Source organism: Tamandua tetradactyla, chromosome 6 (genome assembly GCF_023851605.1).
Source record: "Tamandua tetradactyla isolate mTamTet1 chromosome 6, mTamTet1.pri, whole genome shotgun sequence".
In the NCBI taxonomy this organism is placed as follows: Eukaryota; Metazoa; Chordata; class Mammalia; order Pilosa; family Myrmecophagidae; genus Tamandua; species Tamandua tetradactyla.
Window position 1 is genome coordinate 86,707,371 of NC_135332.1, and position 21,814 is coordinate 86,729,184.

The window sequence follows — 21,814 nt, forward strand, 5'->3', positions numbered from 1 at the left end:
AAGGCTAGTTCTTCTACAAATGTGATTATTTATTAATTGGTTTGTGTTTCTTTATACCTTGCTAGAGTCTTAAGTAAATTTTATCTTAAAATCTTAACAAAATTCAATCATGATCAGCTCTTTCTGCCGAGCTTCTGACTGACTTAGCATGGCTTCCAAGACCCACACTCATTTGGTCCCTACTTTTCCTTTCCAGTCTCATCTCATCTCTCCAGTCTCATCTCACCTCTCCTTCCCCTCCCTGAAATACTATATTCCAGCATACCTCCCTCACAATTCTCCTTCACAGCTCCCAGGCCTTTTGCATGTCATTTCCTCTCCCAGAAATGACCTCCTCACCTTTGCCACCTCATGGACTCCTAGCTCAGACTTTAGAGTCCAGATCAGGTGTCACCTCCTTCAGGAAGCTTCCCTTGTGAACCCCTCCCCAAAGAGATAGCCACTCCATTGGCACTTTGGAGACTTCTGTTATTATATTGAAAACATCCATATTGCCTGTTTGGCTGCCATTTTTTGGGTCCCAAAGCTCAGGAGTTCACAGTCCCCTGGGAGGGAAGCACACGAGGACCATTTCATGTGACACACCGCTCCGATGTGAATCCACACAGAATCTGCCTTCTTCCTTTTGGGGAGAGTTTCTTGTCTGCTTGTTTGTGTCTTCTAGCCTCTAAATACTTGATGGGCCTCAGCTGGGTCTTATCATGTCTTTTTCCCTGGAAGCTGAGCTTAGCACCTGGCACTGCAATAAACATTTGTTTAATTGAATTGAATTAGAATCTAGATTGAGATTTAATACTTTAATAAACAAAATATTTTAATATGACACATGGTCATGGAGAGCTTAGTTATCATACCAAACCACCACCATCGTTTAGTCTATGCTATACTCCCTGTTCTCACAACTTTGGTTCTTCCCTGCTTCTAAGTGACTTTTTGTTTTCTTAACTTGCTGAATTTTAGTCTTTTCCATAAAAATCACCAAATATACCAAAAGACCCAGAAATCCACCTAGCCCAACCTTCTCACCCAATGCTTGAACCCTCTCTAAGCCTTCTTCCTCCTCTCCTCATCATTAGGCAGCTGAACCTATTAGCAGGAACTTTTCAAGGAAGACTTGAGACCATGGGTAGAAGGTTCATCTGTCAGCAAGTATCTGCTGAGCACCCACTCTGTTCTAAGCTGGACTCTGTGAATTCCATGCAGAACCAAGCAAAATCCCTTCCTCCAGACAGCTGCAATTCCATAGGGGAGAGAGAGAAGGACAGAAAACACTCTGAGGGGCAGCTACAGGCATCTGCACCCCTGGGACTCCATGGCCCCATTCCATTTCCTAGGGCCCCAGGAAACAGCTCTCCTTCCCCTTTCACAAAATGGCCCTTCATATGCTTTAGACAGTGTTCTCATCTCTGCATTTTCTTCAAACTCTAAATCTTCAGTTGCCTAGTTTATTGTCATGGAACATCTGTTTTGTCACTATCAGAGTTGGTTTCTGAAAACACTATATTTCATGTTTTGCTCATAAGTTATTTTGTACCTCCTTGACATTTCCTCAGAATTTAACAGACCTTGTCCTTGAAATCTTCCCTATCTGACACCACCTCCCCAACATCTCCTTCACGTAAGAGAGTTGCTGATCTCCCATTGCCACTGAAAGTAATTTCTGTCCCCACTGACTGCCCCTTCTTTCTCAGTGAGCTTCCTGACTTACTTTACCCACTCATGTGCTTTTGCTTCTCACCTCTGTGTGTCTTTAGCTTCAATCCTACCCTTTTCTCACAAGTCCCAGATCTACATTTTAAATCGTGGGCTCTATATCAGGTTTATCCAAAAAAGCAAAGCATTACCTCTTCTAAGCCAACACTTACTTCCCCTCCTGCTGCCTTCCTTTATCCTCCTCTCTTTGGAGACATCCAAATTCTTCCCTGTACCTACCCCATTTCCCCATGACAGCTCACCGTAGCTGCAGAATTCATCCTCCCTTACTGCTCCCTCCCTCCAGACTCTTCTCCCAACTGCTTGCCTGACTCAGCTTTCCCTGAGTTCCTGCTACCTCCCATTTGGGGTAGAGGCTTCACATCCAGGACTCCTCTCATCACAGCCCAAGTGTCTTCCCATCCCTCTCACATGCTCTGGTCATACCAAGCACGCCAGTGACCTGCAGTGCCTCCCACCTCCGCCTGTGTTAGCTTATTCACGTGCTGCCTCTTCCAGACCTCACAGCCAACCACCATCTCCTCCAAGCACTTGGTCCTTCTTGTTAAACTACCCCTGCACTGCCAGAGACTGCTGCTTCCCTGTATTCAGTTCTGTTCAGCAAATCCTCTGAGCCCCTACCATAGCTGAGCCTGGTGCTCGTCCCTGAGGCAGAGATGACTGAAGCACTTTTCCTGCCCTCGAGGAGCTCACAGTCTAGTATGTCTCCTCCCTACTAGACTGAAGCTCCTTGAGGGCAGGGATCGTCATGCTCACCTCGTGGTGTCTGTCCTGTCCCGTTTCCCCCACCCCCACCCCCGCTGGGAGCCTGTACCCAAGTCACTGCAGGCACTGGACCATGTGAGCCTGTTTTATCATTAGCTGAAGGGATGTGCCATTAAGGTAAATTACCTTCCAAAGCTCCCCAAAATGTATTTTCAGGACTAAGCATAATTTGTTTTATAGTATACCTAGACAATAATTTACGGGTATCTTCTTGTGTGCACACTTAGCACAGGTAATTGTGAATTCATTTGCTCTGTATTGTTCTATTTCAGTCTGAAATGAACATTAACTTTGCATTTGCATCATTTATAATACAGCTGCCAAATAGGCCAATATAATTTGACCTTGTCATATAGTAGCTTGCTTGCACATTTAGACTTAAAAATCTATTGCACCTGGACCATGCACCCCCCCCAAAAAAAACAACAAGCTCTCGCAGTAATTAATGGGTTCTACCTATTCCTTTTCAAATTTTTCTTATATTCAAAATTTTGATGAAAAAGCAGTCAGTTTTGGATAGCCCTTTTACCCAATTCTAGTTAAAAATGTTACCCAAGTTCCATTTTTCTTCTCTACCGTAAAAGAAATATTGCAAATAGATTCAAATTACTTTGGGCTACTATTTATTTTTAATTGGACCATATATTCTTTTTTGGCTATATCAGTTGAGAACAATGGTTTTCATGATGGAACTTGTTAGGCATTGTCACAGGAAAAGTACTTTGATCATACTTCCGTGGGTTGGTCTTCTCTGACTCAAGGAGCCTGTTTCCCTATATCCTGTTTCATTATCAGGCACAGGTAGATTAACCCTTGGGTGGCCTGTTATCAGGTGTAGAAATTCCTCAGTATGAATATTTTAAAGTGATTACCAATGATATTTTTTAATAATATGTACTCTAGCATTCTTATGCTTTATGATTGTCAGGCAATAAGAGTGTACAAAATACTTTTTGGATGAGAAAAGAATTGTAGATCACTGGTTAATTCATTTAGTTCTTTCTTAGGTACTATACTAAGCAAACCATAATAAGTACTTTTCTGCTTGCCCTCTTGTAGCTTATGTTCTAAAATAATATTTCCCATCCATATTCTCTCCTTGACTGAAATGTATACCACTACAAAAAACAGCATGTCAGTTCTATCTTGATTTAGAGAAGCAAAATAAGTTAATGTTAAGTTTCTTAAATCCTTAATAGAATAATGAAAGCTATTGAAAAAAATTATCAAACTTGTAGTTTTGTCCCAAAGTTTTTCTATGTTTTTTAAACATTCTGTTGAGATATAATAAAAATGTCACGTGATCAAAAGGGGAATGGGTTTTCACAGATTGAACACCCCCTAGTAACTAGAAACTCCAGAGACCACCCAGAACCCCTTTCTTGTTCACCCCTCAAGAGTAGCTGCTGTCCTGGCCATACTGGCTTTGCCCATTTTTATATAAATGTTATCACTCAGGATGTACTTCTTTTTGTATATGGTTTATTTTCCTCAATATTTAGTTTGGGGAATTATTCATATTGTTCTGGAACTGTATTTCTTTTTATTTTTTAATAACTGTTCTTTGATTTTTAAGGAGGTTCATAAGACTACACTAAAATAAAATTTTACAAGCATATGTAAACACAGGCCAAATTTTCTTACATTTTAAAGTAGCATTTATTCTATTCCAGACCTTTTTTTTAATCATCACAATTGACTTTATTTTTATTTTTTGTGAAAAATAATGTATATACAAAAAAGCAATAAATTTCAAAGCGCAGCACAACAATTAGTTGTAGAACAGAGTTCAGAGCTTGGTATGGGTTACAATTCCATGATTTTCCGTTTTTACTTCCACCTGTTCTAAGATGCTGGAAACTGAAAAAAATATCAATGTAATGATTCAGCAGTCCTGCTCTTTTGTTAAACCTGACCTTCTCTGTATAACTCCACCATCACCTTGATCTTTCTCCCACTCTTTAAAGGTATTTGGGCTATACCCATTCTACCTTTTTCATGTTCAAAGGGTTGTCACTTATAAGGGGTAGGGAGAGAGAACTAGCTGCTGTTCTAGAAAGACTGGCCCCTTCTAGGTTTCAGGACTTATCTGGTCCAGGGACACATCTGGATTTTTGTAGGTTTCTGGAAAGTTACCCTAGTGCATGGAACCTCTGTAGAATCTTAATATTGCCCTAGGTGTTCTTTTAGGATTGGTTTGGAATGGTTTTGGTTGGGGTTCGTCAAATTATAATAGCAGTGTCTAACTGAAGTGTGTATTAAGAGTGACCTCCAGAGTAGCCTCTTGACTCTATTTGAATTCTCTCAGCCACTGATACCTTATTTGTTACACTTCTTTTCCCCCTTTTGGTCATGATGGCATTGTTGATCCCACAGTGCCTGGGCCAGGCTCATCCCTGGGAGTCATCTCCCACACTTCCAGGGAAACTTTCACCCCTGGATGTCATGGTCCATGTAGTGAGGAGGGAAATGATTTCAGTTGTAGAATTGGGCTTACAGAGAGACAGACACCTAAGCAGCAAATAAGGTCTTCCAGAACGAACTTTTAGCATGCCTATAGGTAGGCTAAGTTTTTCCGCTACACATGTAAGCTTCACAAGAGCAAGCCTCAACATCAAGGACTTGCTGATATATCCCAGAGTGATTTGAACAGTGAATAAAGAAGTATTTGCAGAGTCCCCTTGGGGGGATGAGGAGAAAGGGGGAAAACTCAACTTACCCATTTGGAGGATTCCCAGTGTTCTAGCAAGCAGTGGGGACAACCAAATCAATAGGCCAAGTCCTCAATCTTGGGGTTTGTTCCTATGAAACTTATCCCTGCAGAGGATAGACTAAGGCTATTTTAAGAGTCACCCCCCAGAGAACCTCTTCTGTTGCTCAAATGTGGCCTCTCTCTCTCTCTCAGCCAACAGGGCAAGCAAACTCACTGCCCTCCCCCTATCTACATGGGATATGACTCCCAAGGATTTAAACCTCCTGGCAACGTGGGACAGGAATCCCAGAAAGAGCTGGGGTTCAGCATCAAGGGATTGCGAAAACCTTCTTGACCAAAAGGGGGAAGAGAGAAGTGAGACAAAGGGTCAGTGGCTGAGAGATTTCACACACAGCTGAGGTTATCCTGCAGGTTATTCTTACACATTACATAGATATCCCTTTTTAGTTTATGGTATATTAGAGTGGCTAGAGGGAAGTGCCTGAAACTGTAGAGCTGTGTTCCAGTAGCCATGTTTTTTGAAGGTGATTGTATAATGATACAGCTTTCACAGTGTGACTGTGTGATTGTGCAAACCTTGTGTCTGATGCTCCTTTTATCTACGATATGGACAAATGAGTAAAAAATACAGACAAAAATAAATAGTAGGGAGAACAAAGATTAAAATAAATTGAGTAGATTGGAAAAAAAGATCAAGAGCTTGGCCTATTGATTTGGGTGTCCCTGATGTTTGACACAGTATCAGAGATTTCCACAGTGATAAAATTTATACTTCCATATTTTTTCTCCCAACCCTCAAGGGACTTTGCCAATACTTTTTGGTTATCTGCTCAGTATACTCTGGGATGTATCCAGGCATGAAGCTATACAGGATTAAAGGCCCTTGTTCTTATTCTGGGCTCCCTGTGTTTAAATTGTTTAAATGATCTACCCAGATGGGTTAAGTTAGGTTATGTGCTACAGAAAATTTAGGTTCTGGACACAGTAAAACCTTTCTTTCTTTGGTCTCAAAGAATAGATAACGTTGTAAAATATAGACAATGTCTTCCCACTGTATTCTGAATTACCTTAATCCTGACCTGATCAGCTTCATTCTTGCAGGGAACTGTATTTCATTCTCAGTGCTGTATAGTGTTCCAACTGTGAATGCATTTATCTATTCTACTGTTAGTAGAAATTTGAATAGTTTACTGTTTGAGGCCATCAGGAATAGTTGTCTGTGAACATGAGAGAAGGTGTCTTTGGTGAGTATACACACAAAACTGTCAGTTGGGTTTACCCAAGAGTCAAATGGCTAGGTCAGAAGGTATACGTGAATTTAGTTTATTAGGTAAAAGGATATATAAGAGGTGTATAAACAAATTTACCTCAACATTCAGCTTCTAAAAGAACTCCAATTTTGCAAGTGTCATCTTGGAAGGCTGTCCATGTTTTTCAGTTGGTCATCCACTGCTGAGCTCTCTCCTCTTAGAATGACTCTGTAGCAACACCTTTAAAACCATAATGCATTCACTGATAGCAAGTCTCGGTCCTCCACAGTTTGCTTTTTTAGTTATAACAGTAAAAACTAACATTTATTGAACACTTTCTGTTGCCAAGCACTGTGCCAAGAACTTCCACGCATTATTTCAAAATCTTATTCCTCACGGTCCTCTGGGATGTAGGTGATTTATAAATGAGGAAACTGAGACTCCGTACAGTTCAGCACCTACCTAAGGTAGCAGGTCTGGAATTCAAGGAGAATCCTCCTGAGTCTAGAGCTCGTGTTGTTGGTAGGAGAACACGATAGATGTGGCTAAAATCATTAAGTGTGCTAGTGCTTTTGACTGGTGAGCAAACTGTTAATATCATTTAATTAAAGACAAAAAAAATGCAATATTACAAGGAATTCCAGAAGCTGGATTTCATTTTTTTTTTTTGAGTATCAACCAAAGAAAGTCCCCAAACAGCATGGCAGCACCACTCGCAAATATGTGAAGGTGCTACAAGGTTTTGAAGGGTGACGCTGTTTTAGTGTGTTAGTTGCAAAGGGCTTGTTCTACTAGTTATGATTTCTTTGTTGTCCCATCCTGAATGTGTTGCATTTGCTGCTGTGGCCCCAATCATCTCATATACACAGGTAGGATGTGTTTTTGACAAGGACGACTCTCTCCAGTGGCAACCTCGGGCAAGTGGGAGCCAAGCACAGTGGCGTGTTGGCCAGAGGGTCTGCATCACCCACCACTGGGAGCTTACCCAGTGCACATAATGTTGTCTCCTGTTTGGGGGTTTTTAAGGATTCTGGGTTTTGTGGGGATTTTTTATTTGTTTAATTTAGCATTGTCATGTTTTGCTTCTTAACTTTGTCACCCAAAACTGGCCTTTGGGGTAAGCTGCTTGGTCAGGGCTATAGCTTACCTCAGAGAAACTGCAAGATGTCTTAGATTTTTCACGTTGGAGCTCAGTATCCTATTCAGTGGAAGTTGCAAGGCCTCTTAGGAACAGAAGCTGTATTTCAGTTGGTCTGTAAGACTACTGATTCAAGCCAACAATACCTTTAGAGTAATATGAGAGAGGGTATATTTGTGTGTGTAACCCACATAAGTACAAACATAGAGATGATGTGAATTTGGGGGAATTTAATCTAGTATTTGAAGTTACATGTATTGTATTATGAAGGTTAAACTATTCAGAGAACTTTTTAAGGTCTGTGTGTCTTTGGGCAAGTCACTTAAACTCCCTGTAAATGCAGGACTGCAAAGGTTACCCACAGTCTTGTTTTGGGGGTTAAATGCAGTAATTCATCCGAAATGCTTAAAATTGTGTGCGGCTCCTAGAGGACACAACTACAGCTCTCTTATAGTAGGAGTAAGAAAAGCAAAAATTTTTCTGAAGACCCAGAAGATGCCTGGGGATCTAAGAAAGAGAAATCATCAGTTACCATCAGGCACCTTGAAAAAGAAGTTTGGTTGTTTGCATTTAATTTTGAGGCATGCAGCAACAGAGCTTTGTGAGAATATGAGCTTCGGAGTCAGATCTGAGTACAGGTCCTGGTGCTACTATGTACTATCCTGGGGGGGTGTCTTCAAGCCTTCATCGCCCTCTTTGTAAAATAGGGTTACTTCTTAGGGTTCTTGTGAGCTTTAAACGAGGTAATGCACATCGTCTGCTTAATACATCAACAATGCTATTAAAGTCTTAGCTGTTACTATTAACCAGGTATCAAAACACAAAGCACTTCTTTTTGGACTATTTTATAGATGTCTCCTATTGGTGTGGGTTTTTAAATGTTAATCTGTGAGCAGCATCTTAGACAAGTTTCTTTTATAAAACGGTTTTTGATTCCTCATTTATCCTACAATGCAAACTTAAGATTAGAAGCTCTATATTTGATTAATGACACAAGGTTACTTGTACTTCTTTTCTGTATGTGTTTTTTTTAAAGTGGTTTTATATTTACTTCCAAAATTCCTTGTAAAAGCGATGTCTAAATTCTCCCTTAGACACCACTCCAATAGTTTCCTTCTCATTGGTGTCTTGTGGGTCTCCATACTTACAGATGTTATCTAGACAAATAAGTCTGTTTCTCTGTTATCCTTACATACATCTTAAAATATTCACAGCATCTAAAACTTCAACATTATTGGTCCTTAGACTTCCTAGTAAACGAAGTAAATTTAATAGGAACTTAATGTGAAATTTAAATTTTTCCACTAGAAGTTGTCTTAACTGTTTCTTATTGAAGAATATATCTCATCTTTCACTGGCTCTCACCCACACATTCAGTGTCTTACATGTGCGTCTCTATCATGATATTCTGTGCAGTAAGCAAATTTCTAGTAATATTAAACTTGTACTTCATAGGAAACTATCCCTTGTACTTAGCTTCACAGATCATTTTCACACTTAATACCTTATTTGAATTTTACAAAAACTCTGAAGAATGAGTATTATTGCCTTTTCACTTGCAAGATTTGAGGCCTAGCAGAGCACTCTGACTTGCCAGGGGTTCAACAGCAAAGGAAGGATCAAGATCCTAGGCTCTGGTCTCCTGACTCCAAGATCAGTGCTCATTCTTATTTGTTTATCTCCTCTTCTAAGGTCTCACTTACTCACCTGCTCCCTTTTGTATTCCTCCGTAACTTCCCCTCACTTGTTTGTAAAAAGAGACCTCAGATTAGATGAAGCCTACGATTCCGTTTCAGCTATAAACTGTATATTTGCCGTTACCTTCCTCTGAGCTCTACACCAAATCCTCAGTCGTGCCCAAGGAGCCACCATAGTCCTTTCCCATCAATTCTATTTCCACTGTCATTTCCCTTTTCCCCACAGTTTCCTCTTTATTTCTAAATTCACCTGCACTGAATTCTGACTCCAGAGTTATTCCTAAAAACATTAAGAAAGAATGAAACAAATGTGAAGGTCCTTCTCTTCCTTTGTTGGAAAACAAAATATCAGTGTCTCTAAGTGGTTCCCTCCTCTACTTCAGCTTGTACAGGGGTGGACAGAGAAATAAGATTGGATTAAAGAATGGAAGAAAGAAGTGTAGAAACACTGGCTCCCGATAAATAACCACATAAGCATGTACTTAAAGCCTAGATGGGGGAGAGAAGCAGAAGTGCTCTGCAGTCACTTAGATCTTAGCCCACAGTGCTTGGCACTTTGAAGCCAATAGGTTTTCTCCTACATCACTTTCTCTCCCTTAACACCTTCTTCCTGTTCTGTATTTTAGTAATGCCATCTCACATTATAGTTTTAGTGGTTACTCTAGGAATTATAATAAACAGCTTTACTTTTCCACAGTCTCCTTATTAATAATTATATTTCACTTAGAATGGCGAAACCTGGCAACCACCTTGATCCGTCATGCAGCACTTGGCATATACATTACATGGACATACATTATTAACCCCACAAAATAAGATAATTTTTGCTTTAAATGGTATTTTAAAGAAAGTAAGGGGGAAAATAGTCTTTTATATATACCCCCATGTTTGCTAATCTTCTTCATTCTTTCCAGATGGTCTTATTTCCATTTGATTTCCCTTCAGCCTGAAGAACTTCCTTTAGCATTTCTTGTAGTACAGGTTTGTTTATGTTGATTTCCATTAGATTTATTTTGTCTAAAAATATCTTTATTTTCACTTGATATAGAATCCTGGGTTGATAGGTTGCTGTTTTATTTTGTTTTTCCTTTTAGCACTTAGAGCTGTTTTCTCCTGTCTCTGGGCCTCCATGATTTCTCATGAGAAGTCAGTAGCTATTGAAATGAAATCCTCTGTATCTAACATGCCGTTTTTCTCTAGCTGCTTTCGTGCTTTTCTCCTTATTTTTGGTTTTTAACACTTTAGGATGTGCCTGGGTGGGGCTTTCTTTTGAATTAATCACACTTGGGGTTATCTGAATCCTATATATCTGTAAATTTATGACTTTTAACAAATTGGGCGGAGGGGATGACCATTAAATCATCAGATTTTTTTTTCTTCTCCATTTTCTTTCTCTACTTCTGAGACTTTGGTTGAATGTATAGCCAACCTGTCAGGTCCCTGAGTGTCTGTTCCTTTTCTTTTTTAAATCCCTCTTCCCCCTGTCTTTTTTTTTCTCTTTGTCTTTCAGATTAGGTCATTTTTATTGATAAATCTTCAAGATCATTACTCTTTGTTCTTCCATGTCCATCCTGCTGTTCATTCCATCCTATAAAATATTCAGATGCAATATTTTTTCAAACATAGGATTCCTATTTGCCTTCTTCTTTTTTTTTTTTAGTTTCTGTTTCGCTGCTGAGATTTCCTATCTTTTTGTTAATTGTGACCAAAGTTTCCTTCATGTTCTTTTATTATGAGAGTGTTTAAAATCTTTGCCAATTCCTATATCTGAGTCATCTGTGGAGTCAGCCTCCTTTGAATTCCTTTGAATCCTCTTAAGGATGGGCTACATTTTCATGTTTTTTTGTATGTTGAGTGATTTTAGATTATATTGGGGGCATTTTGAATGATTTGTCGCAGAAATTCAGGATTATGTTTTATTCCTTTTAATTAAGAGTGTTCATTTTGGGTGGGCCATGGTGCCTCAGCAGGCAAGAATGCTTGCCTGCCATGCCTGAGGACCCGGGTTTGATTCCTAGTGCCTGCCCATGTTAAAAAAAAAAAAAATGAGTGTTCATTTTGTCTGTGGTATAACTTGGCTGTTCTCAAATTTAGAACTCTGTCCTTGCCATGGGCGGCACTTGAAATCTCAGTTCGGTTATTTTAGCCTTATCTCTGCATGGGCATGGTTCAGGGGTTAGCCAGAGATTGGGTCAGAATATACAGAGAATTTGGGATTCCTCCTCTCTGGATTTTTCTCTGGGATTTTTTCTTATTTTCCATCTGCTACGGTTCCCTAAGCTCAGTCATCTGGTTCTTCAAGCCTGCCTTGTGACTGACTGCCATTAAAAATGGAGGTTTCCAACACAACAAGCAAATTTACTGCCCTCCCCCTCTCTACGTGGGACATGACTCCCAGGGGTGTGAACCTTCCTGGCAACATCAGAAAGAAATCGTAGAATGAGCTGGACTCAGCATCAAGGGATTGAGAAAACCTTCTCGACCAAAAGGGGGAAGAGCAAAATGAAACAAAATAAAGGGTCAATGGCTGAGAGATTCCAAACAGTAGAGAGGTTTTCCTGGAGGTTATTCTTATGCATTAAATAGATACCACCTGTTTAGTTAAGGTATAACAGAGAGGCTGGAAGGAACTACCTGAAAATGTACAGCTGTGTTCCAGTAGCCATGTTTCTTGAATATAATTGTATAATGATATAGCTTTTGCAGTGAGACTGTGTGATTGTGAAAACCCTGTGTCTGATTCTCCTTTTATCTACCTATCGACAGATGAGTAAAACATATGGATTAAAAATAAATAAATAATAGGAACAAATATTAAAATAAATTTAGTAGATTGAAATACTAGTGATCGATGAAAGGGAGGGTAAGGGGTATGGTGTGTATGAAGTTTCTTCTTTTTTTCTTTTTCTGAATTGATGCAAATATTCTAAGAAATGATCATGATGATGAATATACAACTATGTGATGGTACTGTGAGTTATTGATTGTATAGCAGGAACAGAATGATCATATGGTGAGAAAGAGTTTGTATGTGGTTATGTATCATAAATTAAAAAAAAAAAAGGTGGAGGCTTCCCCAGTGCTGTTCCCTTCTTCCTAGTTTGAGCTCCCAGCTAGAATTTCACTGCTCTGGGTTGCTTTCCTATGTTTTTCAGGTGGTGATTTCTTATGTTGTATCCTGCGTTTATAATGCTTTCAGTATGAGGCTTGTCAAATAGGAGCAACTTAACCTTACCAGAAATAGATAGAGGATACCATTTTAAAGTATGATTTTACAGGAAATCCTTTTAAAAATAATAATAATAATTCTGAAATGGGTAACACAACAACCAAAAATAAGTGTTTCATATTCCACAGTGTGAGATATGTAAGAGAAATATGATTTCGGTGCATTTGTGAAGCTAAGTGCCCTGTCTACTGAGCATATTTATAAGAGGAAAAGAGCAGAGGCACATGCTGCGGCCCTGTGATTATGCCACCATCACCACTATGTCAGCTACATCCAGACGTGACATCCCCAGCCTCATCTCAAGTTTCCAGCAAATATGCCAGAGTTGGGTTTTGGGTTGCTTTTTTGTTTGTTTTTTGTTAAAAAGGTCAATTTCATTCCTTTATAGTGAGGTAATGTTGGTTAATTATAAGAGATCATGTTTCAAAAGTGGTATTTCCTTGAACTTGCCAAGACAAGTAATTTCCCGCTTGGCTTTTTTTTTTCCTACAAATTTGATCACTGTTCTTTGGGTGGATATTTTCCAGATTAGCCTAAGAAGCTGTTAAACCAGACCAATTTTATATCCAAGTCTAATTTTATCCCTTTGTTTAAGTGATCAAAGTCCAATCTCTTATTAAAGTTCTCTTATTAAAGCAAGGAATATTTCTTGTATCTCAAATATTTCTTTGTATCTCAAAGAAAAAATGTTTCCAAAAGCAAAGTGGTAGGTATAGTAAATCTCAGGAAAAATGCTACAGAAATGAAATAACTTTAAAAATCATTTATTTCTAATTATACATAAGAGAGTTAAAAGTTTAGAACTAACATTTACTTAAAATTTTATACTCTTTTCTTATATATTTTATTTCTGCATCCTAACATTAGCTAGGTCAGACATTATTATTCTTGTGATATGGGTGATGAAGCAGGTTGAAATGGGCAGGATTGCCTGCGGTTACTTCACTTATATCTGCTGCCTCTTCTTCTGGAACGCCTTGAATAGCCTATTAGCCACTCAGTAATTATTGGCCTTCTCTACTCCTAAAACTTGTGTATGTTGGATTGTCTCCATTAAAAATTTGTTTTTATTTGTGTCTTAGCTCAATATTGGAAACACGGAAACTGTTAGAACACTTTCTTGCTAACTATCAATATGCCTTATAAGTGAAATCAAATTTTGTTACTCCATGATGGAAATTTTCTAAGATCTCTACATACCAGTTCATGGAGATGGTGAGACCGTTAGAGAAGAGAGTGTTGCAGTCCAAAAGAAGAAAATCAGGTTTTGTTTTTTTTAAAAAAAACAACTCTTAAAAGATTTTATGTCCTTTGTATTATGAATTGTTTATTTTGGTGATTTTTCTGTTAAAGTGAAAGAAGTCAGAAATAAAATTAAAACTAGCATTAAATAAAGCACTTCTTTCCTTTCCTCATTTCTCTACTTAGATGAGACCCATGGATAAACAAAGGTATAATTATCAAGTGTTCAAACATTTGTTAACCAAAAAGTCTTTTGTTGTTGCATCTGTTTGCAAGTTTGAACCCTGCACCCATTCTAGGAAATCACCACTCAAAGAAAAACGTTAAGGGCTTATTGCCAATTCACATTAGGCAGCTAAACATTTTCCAGTGGAATGTATTGCTACTAAAAATATTCGCAGTTGGGAAAATATGCTTAAATTTGACCTCCTTGACATGCTGCACATTCTAGTTTATTGCTCGAGGTTCTTCAGCTGCTGTAAAGAGAAAAGTTCAGAAATGTCTCCATGTACACTCTTACTTCATCTATGGAATGGTCTTCCAATTGTAAAAACAGATATTTTTATGAGTTATTTATATTCTTGGTTACCATGAACAACAAATTATGGTTTCTCAGAAGCATTTTGACATGTTATTTTTGGTATGAGAATGAAGTACTGAGATTCATGGAACTTATTTCCCAGTTGTCCTTGAGTTCTTTGAAGAGCAAGGCTGGTGTGCTCCATTAAAGGAATATTGAAGTTCCTGTAGTATGCAAATACTAAATATCTGACCAGAGAAATTGGATCCATGTCTGACAATCACAAGAAGCAGGCCATCTAAATTCCATAAGCAGTGGCACACACGTGGCCGTATGTAATTAGGGGCCAAAATGAAGGATTCAGACTGTAAACTCAGTAGGTCAGAGAATAGAGAATAAGAATCTGGGTGGGAATTGGGGCATATGCAGCCAGAGAGAGTCTCCTAATGCAAAGGACGCCATAGTACTATTGGTGGGCAACCAAGGTCTTAAGAACAGGGATGCCATTCACAAAACAGCCCATATGGAATCAGACTGCTTTAATGGTATGTCCTGCTTGGCCTTCTCAAAGTATTTTGATTATTTGAAGAAATGAAAGGAAAGACAAGTTTTTTGTTTTGTTTTATTGCTTCTTTTTTGGTGGGTTTTTCCCTTGTTAAAACCATAACATTTTAGTAAATTCTGATTTAGGGTCTCTTGTGCTTCTAATTTAAATGTTAAATGATTGAGTTATTTAGAACAGGGTGCTAAAAAACTACTAGCCATTCAGGCCATTTCTGCCCACATGGGAATCCCTGCTCTTTCCAGCCATCATAAAGAAAGCAATTTCTTTCTGTTTGGCCAGTTGAACATACAGGGAGCTTGGTAATCTGCTCTTTTTCACCAATTAGTGAATTTACTCTGATGATTGTATTTTCATTCATCAATTCATCTGTGCTAATTCTGGGAATGTGAAAATGGGCCTTCAAGAAGCAGTGCTCAGCCTAGTGGGAGCAAAAGCCAAGCAGACAGTTTAGGAGGCATTTTAGTAGGCGTTATAGTTAAGCCCTCATTGTTCTGGGAACACATAGAAGAGAAACAAAACTCAGCCTAAAGGAAGTTAGGAGCTTCAGGGAAGACTTTCTGGAAGAACCACTATTTGGCACTTGAAATGTAAGTAGGAGTTGACCAGAAGAAGGAGAGAGAGGTATTCCATGGAGACCACTTATGAGGCAGCAGCAAGCACAGTGTGTCTAGGGAATGGAAGGAGAAAGGAAATAAAGCAAAGAAAGGAAAAAGAGCAAGCTAGTTCCTAAAAAAGCTTAGTATCATATTTAATCCTCAAGCAGCCTCTTAAGGTATAGATTTATTTGCATTTTATAGTCTGTGGTAAGCTGAGATTAACTTCCTCAGGTTTCCACATTTGGTAAATGAATGGGACCTGGTGAGCATATTAGATCATACATACTAAGGTATCAGCTACTGCTCTTTAATTATTTTTATGACTTTTTTGTACTTGTCAAGTTCAAAGGCATTGTATCAATGCTGTTTTAGCAGGTATATACTTGACTTACTGGTTTATTTCATTGCTGGCTAGTCTTAATTATTTTATCACTAACACTCTAATAAGCACTTGGATGGATTTGCTCTCTTTTATCTAAAATCAAACTCTAGTTGGATTTTAAGTCATTTGAATTCCTAGCAGTATATGATGGGAATGGTAGCTTTTTGTTATGTGAGATATTATTTGGGAATTTTTAATTGTTCTTTCCATTTTTGAAAGTTTTGTGGATTTCATAGCTCTTCATGTAGGTTTTGTTGCAGCTTAGAAAACTGAAAGCCTCTTGCTCAGGGTGGCCCACTTTTAACAGATCTTGGTAATAACCGTTGGAGACAGGTAGTTAGGGAGGCATTCTCCCCATTTTATGGGTGAGGCTCAGAGGGCTGGCGTTGTCCATGGTCACATAGCCTGTCTGTAGCAGAACTTAAATCTGAACTCAGTTTGGAAACAAGCTTCTTCTACTCTGCCATGCTGTTTTTCAGTGATAACCGTAACCGTCCTTTTCTCAGTTGTGTCACATGTCTAACGGCTTGAAGAAATGCATGTATTTTACATACATCAGTGTTTTGTTTTGTTTTTGTTTTTGTTTTTGTTTTGTGTGGGCAGGCACCAGGAGCCAAATCCGGGTCTCCAGTATGGCAGGCGAGAACTCTGCCACTGAGCCACCATTACCCACAGCAGTGTTTTCCCATCTAACAAATATTTAAGTGTCAGCTGTGTGCCAGGCACTGTTCTCATGAAAGTTCAAAAGTTTCTGTGTAGTTATAAAATTAAATAGTAAAGCAAATTAAAATATAAGGGCATTTATTTCCACATGATAAATAGAAAGCATTGCTGTGCTTCAGTCATGAAATGCTTTATGTGTTCTCAGGCAGCTGTGTTGTTGTGTTGCCCACTGCTCTGAGCTATCGATTCATCAGGCTCTTCCTCTCCAACTTCCCACAGTGCTCAGCCTTGAGAACAGTTCTGGTGGTTGGCTGCCTCAGGCAGAGAGCTGCTCTCCCTCCTCTGGGTACAGCACTTGGCTCAGACAGCAACAGAGCATCTCAAGGCCCTGTGAGTGCCTGTATTTTTCACGTAGCAGCCAATAACACATTCTTGCTGAAATAATCTCATAAACAACCCCAGAGCAAATGCCCCAGTGAAATAGAGGTATAGGTAAGGAATGGATAGAACTAGTATTTGTGTACATGTTATAAAAGCTTATCAGATACTCCCACAGCCTTTCTCTGAATTCATCCTCTTGGCAGCTTGATTCATGTTGCAGCTTAGAAAACTGAAAGCCTCTTGCTCAAGATGGCCCAGCAGCATGGGGACCCCTCTCCAAACCCTCTGAGTTCCTCTTGCTGTTGAGGGGTTTGGAGCATCAGCAGAGCTCCAGGCTTACAGAATGCACCTTGCCAGTCCTTTGAGGCTGCAGCTAAATTCTTAAGTGTTGTTCAGGTATCACGTTGTTTGTTTTCTCAGTCGTGATCCTTTAACTGGAGCAAGAAGGAAACCAAAATTACATTTGGGCAGGGGTTTGATCTTTTGACTAATAATTTTTTTCTAAAGTGTTAATATAATCATTTCTTTGAGGAAAGCATACCCTTTCCTTTAAAAACAAAACAAAACCTCCCTGACATCTGTAGTAATGGTTTGCTGACTCAGAGTAATTATGAAATAAATTTTGTCTCTCTTTTCCTGATTTAAAAGGTGATTGCGTGAGAAACAGCACAATCTAGCCTCCAGTCAAGGAGGAATGTATTTTTGAAACAGTTGAGCGAATTCCCAGATTAGAAAAGGGTCTGGTGCAGCTGATCTCACTCTATGAGTAATTCTGGGTGGTTATTTACTGCACTCCAACTAGGAGGCCAGAAAAGTTGAACAGGCTTCATTATGAGTACTCTGGAGCTCTGGGCATGGACAGACGGACGGAGCCGTTGGCCCATTAGTGGGGAGTTTTCAAAGATCTACCAGCCTCTAAGCTCTGGGAAATCCAGGTAGACCTTGGAAGTTAGCGAAAGTCTAGCTTTGGCTGCATCCTCAGTAGTTTATGTTATGGCACACGGCCAAGAATAAGAGGCTGCCTAGCAGTCACAGGGACGGCAGCATGTTGGATTTCAGCTAGGCTCTGGAGTAGTCCCAGCAGGGGTAAGTAGCATGTTGCCAGCTGCGGTGTTCCCATTTAGCAAGCAGTATTCTCAGAATCACTTGTAAATGCTGGTGCATGGTTCCTTATTTTCCTGATAAGATAAAGTCCTGGTTGAACTGAAAGTAAGAAGGTTGTTTTGATCAGTTTAGGAAGATAATTGGCCAAATTGCTGATTTGTCACATAATGTGTTAATTAGTTGCATTATGTAGGAGCCTATTCTCATGTGAAGAATCTGTCTTGAGACAAGTATATGCTTGATAAAGTGCTGCTTGGGATTTCTCGCAGTAATTTTGTAAACCTTGTTCCACAAACATTTCCTCTTGGTTGGTCCTGATTTCCCCGGCTTCTTTGTTTACTGGCTGTCCTTGTCTTACCTTACCGCTGTACTCTAAATGAACTTATCCTTTGGACCAAGGCTGCTCTGGAATCATTTTGTGAAGAGTTAGAAACTTGATCCTTCTTTTCCTGATAAAGGAGCCTTTCTTTATTGCTGTCATCTACTGTTAGCAAATTGGTGGTCCTTGAATAAGAATATGGGATGGTGACTGGTGTGTGCTAACGTGGATTGTCAGCGTCCCTTAAAACAATGTGTTGTCTCTTTAGCACAATCCTGGAGGAGGAGAAGGTTCAGCAAGAAGAACGGATGAGAATGGAATCAAGAAGACAGGTCACAGTGTCCTGGGACTCAGGAGGGTCCGATGAAGCACCTCCCAAGGTAGTGAAGGTTCCCCCACCCCCACCCCAGTAGTACTCTTGTTTAACTTCTGCTTTAAGGTGCAGACAGCTGTTACTTACAAAGAGGAAGCCAAATATCAAGTTAATTGAAAATTGATAATTATACCCACTAAGTGTTTATTTGCTCTTCCTCATATTTTCATGGGCTCTCATTTTCCTAATTTGCATTTCAAATATAGTCATAAATGTTTTTTCTTTTCTTCTTTGCACCTCCCCCTCCACCATTGTCAGACTTTAGTGGACACCTGACTTCTCTGAATGGTTATGGCTGTTCTTGCTAATGATTGAGTCAAGCTGAAAGCTGATCTTTTACATTGTTTAAAAATGAATCAAATCCCACCTGACCCTATTTCTTTAACTTTGTCTGTATCACTGCCTCTTTCTTGTCTGGGGTTGGTAGCCTGGGGGTGTGGAAATAGGGAGCCCATCGCATTTGCTTTGGTTTACTGGGGAAATCTTCTGGCAGCATGCTCAGAGCTTGCCTGCCCATTCACTTTAAAATCCTTTCCTGTGCTGTGTGGCAGGCAGTTTGGGACAGAGTTGGCCCTCAACACTTTGCCTAGAGTAAAGAACTCTTTATATACTTTTTGCTTTTAACAGAATCGTATTTTTGCACACTGGCTGATTGAGAAGAAAAATTGACACTTACTTTGTTTTCAGAAATCTGTTAAGGCAAAATGCTATTTAAATATACCTGTTTTTTTTAAATCATGGTGCCTGACCTAAAAAATTTTATTTTCTTTGTCAACGTATTCAGCTGTGTAACAGTAAACGTGAGCACACATTTAACATAAATACAAATGACCAACGTAGTTTTGTAAAATTTTAAAGATGTGAACATTGATTTCTTTCTTTCCTTTCCTCTTCACTTAGAAAAGAATTTCAGCAAAATTCCCTCCTGTTCTTTTATTTCTGTCTTAGAAGATACAATAACACCGCCAAATCTTAGTTCATAGCAGCAGTTAACCTTTACAGTTACTTACATGAGAAGCATTCTCCCAGCAGCTGACGTGTGTTAATTTATTTAATCTTCAGGACAGCCCTAGAAGGTAGCTACTGTCATCTCTCCAACTTGTAGTTAAGAGTGTGCAAGCACAGAGGGGTGCCTTGCCCTGGCCAGCCAGCATGCTGACAAGTGGCAGTGCCATGACGAAACCACTGGCTACCGCTCCAGGCCTGTCCTCTCAGGCAGTGTTCTGAGCATGTGTTCAATACATTTGGACTCTCCACAGCTGTTGGTTAGCAAAATTTGATTTTGCAATGATCTTTTGTGTATTGTCTATAGTTAACATGTATTTTCATCTTTTTATATTATTTTTATTTTGAAATAGAAGCCTTGCAAGTGCTTTCTGTTTATCTATTTGAATCACTGTGGTACGTTTTTTAGAGCTTCTGCCATTCTCCAATTGATTGCTCTTATATTTCCCTTTTTATTTACTGGGACAAAACTGCACTTGTCATAGAGTAGCATCATGGCTTAGTGAAGATAGATTTTGGAGTCAGGCGAACCTTCCTTTACTAGCTCTGTTACCTGTTCAAATTTCCTGATTTCTCTTAGGCTCAATTTTATTCTCTGTAAAATGGGAGTGATAATGTTGCCTCCTAGTGGTATTTTGAGAATTATCAAATTACATGTAAGGCACCTAACTCCATGCCTAGCCCATAGGATACATTTAGAAAATGGCAACTATTGTTATTTTTGTCTGTGTTTCTTACATGTCACAAAGGACTGAGTCCACTTCCAGAATTTAAGCCAGAGGGTATAACTTTATGACTATTCATTAGCTAGCTCTGTTTGTTGTCCTAATCCCTGGCTTTGCATCCAAGCGCATTTGGGAAATCCAAGAACCTTTTTCCATGCAACCGTTATAATGCATACATAGTACTACATACATCTTATTGTCACTCAAATGTCAGAGCATAGAGATAGTCAAGATTTTTCTGTCCTTTCTTCACCAGCACAACCACTTAAACATTAAAAAATATAAATCAAAAGTGTAGCACTTTGGGTTTCATGTAACAAACTTTGGAAACTGCAGCCCTAGCCCACGGAGTACAGAAAAGCCTGGAACACCCACATTCATGCCCCTTTACTGTTAAACGAGGCCTTTGGAGCAAATTCATCCATATGGTTAGTTAGGTTTGGAGTAGACAGCATCTGGGACACTGAAAATGTGCCATTGCCAAAGAGATGAGGAAGCGTTTTCTGCCCTCAGGAATCTAACAGGCCAGTTATAGCAGGGCTAGAGCAAACACAGACTGCCAATCCGAAAACAAAAATTGTTTGTTTTTATCCTTTTTTTTATTGTAAAATATAGCATATATGCAAAGCAAAAAAGAAAAAAGTAGAAATTTCCAGAGCACACTTCAACAAGTAGTTACAGAACAGATCCCAAAGTTTGTCATGGGCTACCATTCCACCATCTCAGATTTTTCCTTCTAGCTGCTCAAAGCACTGGAGGCTAGAAGGAATATTATTAGTACAGTGATTCAGCAGCCACACTCATTTATTTGTTAAATCCCATTTTCTCTGTTATACCTCCTCCTTCTTGAATGCTTCCCCCAAGTCTACAGGGATCTTTGGGGAATGCCCATTCTGACTATTTCATGCTGAGAATGGTGTCCACATTAAAGGATAGGGGATGAAATTAATTGATAATCTTGGAGAGACTGGTCCCTCTGAGTTTAAGGATTTATCTGACCTAGGAACCCTCCGAGAATTATAGGTTCCAGGAAGGCAAACTAGTGCGTGAAACCTTCATAGAGTCTCAGTTCGAACCCTAGGTGTTCTTAAGAATAAAGAAGAGTTGGGGTTTAGCAAACAAATAGCAATTAGCGCTATCTAACTGGAGCTTGCATAAGAGTCCAAAATAGCCTCTTGACTCCATTTGATCTCTGCTGGCCATTGATACCTTATTTTATTACACATCTTTCCCACTTTTGGTTAGGAAAGTATTGTTGATCCCACAGTGTCAGGGAGATTTTCACCCCTGAATGGTCCAAGCCAGCATTTTAAAAAAATGCTAAAGAAAAGAGATGAGGACTGTTTGTTTATATTAGGTTGGACAAAGATCCATGAAAGATGTAAAATCTGAAAAATTTAAAGGGTAAGAAGTATTCTGCAGATAGAAGTAGAA

General features: G+C 39.2%; 1 protein-coding gene and 1 long non-coding RNA gene across 28 annotated transcripts in view; one reads left to right on the forward strand and one right to left on the reverse strand.

The window, feature by feature from the left end:
* The window catches only part of PTK2 (protein tyrosine kinase 2), a 404,029-nt gene that overhangs the window by 333,686 nt on the left and 48,529 nt on the right, over nucleotides 1-21,814 (forward strand). For 26 of the 27 annotated variants that reach the window (XR_013178148.1, XM_077166685.1, XM_077166687.1 and 23 more), the window contains one exon: nucleotides 18,546-18,657. Coding sequence is in view for 26 of the 27 variants with exons in the window: in XM_077166685.1 (XP_077022800.1) it covers nucleotides 18,546-18,657 (112 nt within the window). In the remaining variant the exon portion in view is untranslated. Of the gene's footprint in view, nucleotides 1-12,172; nucleotides 17,941-18,545; nucleotides 18,658-21,814 lie in introns of those variants that run through there. The other variant, XM_077166700.1, reaches the window with a different exon arrangement.
* Nucleotides 346-21,814, reverse strand: part of LOC143688586 (uncharacterized) — a 32,735-nt gene continuing 11,266 nt past the window's right edge. Inside the window, exons 3-4 of the long non-coding RNA XR_013178153.1 lie at nucleotides 6,559-6,681; nucleotides 346-739 (exon numbers count right to left, since the gene is read on the reverse strand). This is a non-coding gene — a long non-coding RNA (uncharacterized LOC143688586). The remainder of the gene's footprint in view (nucleotides 740-6,558; nucleotides 6,682-21,814) is intronic.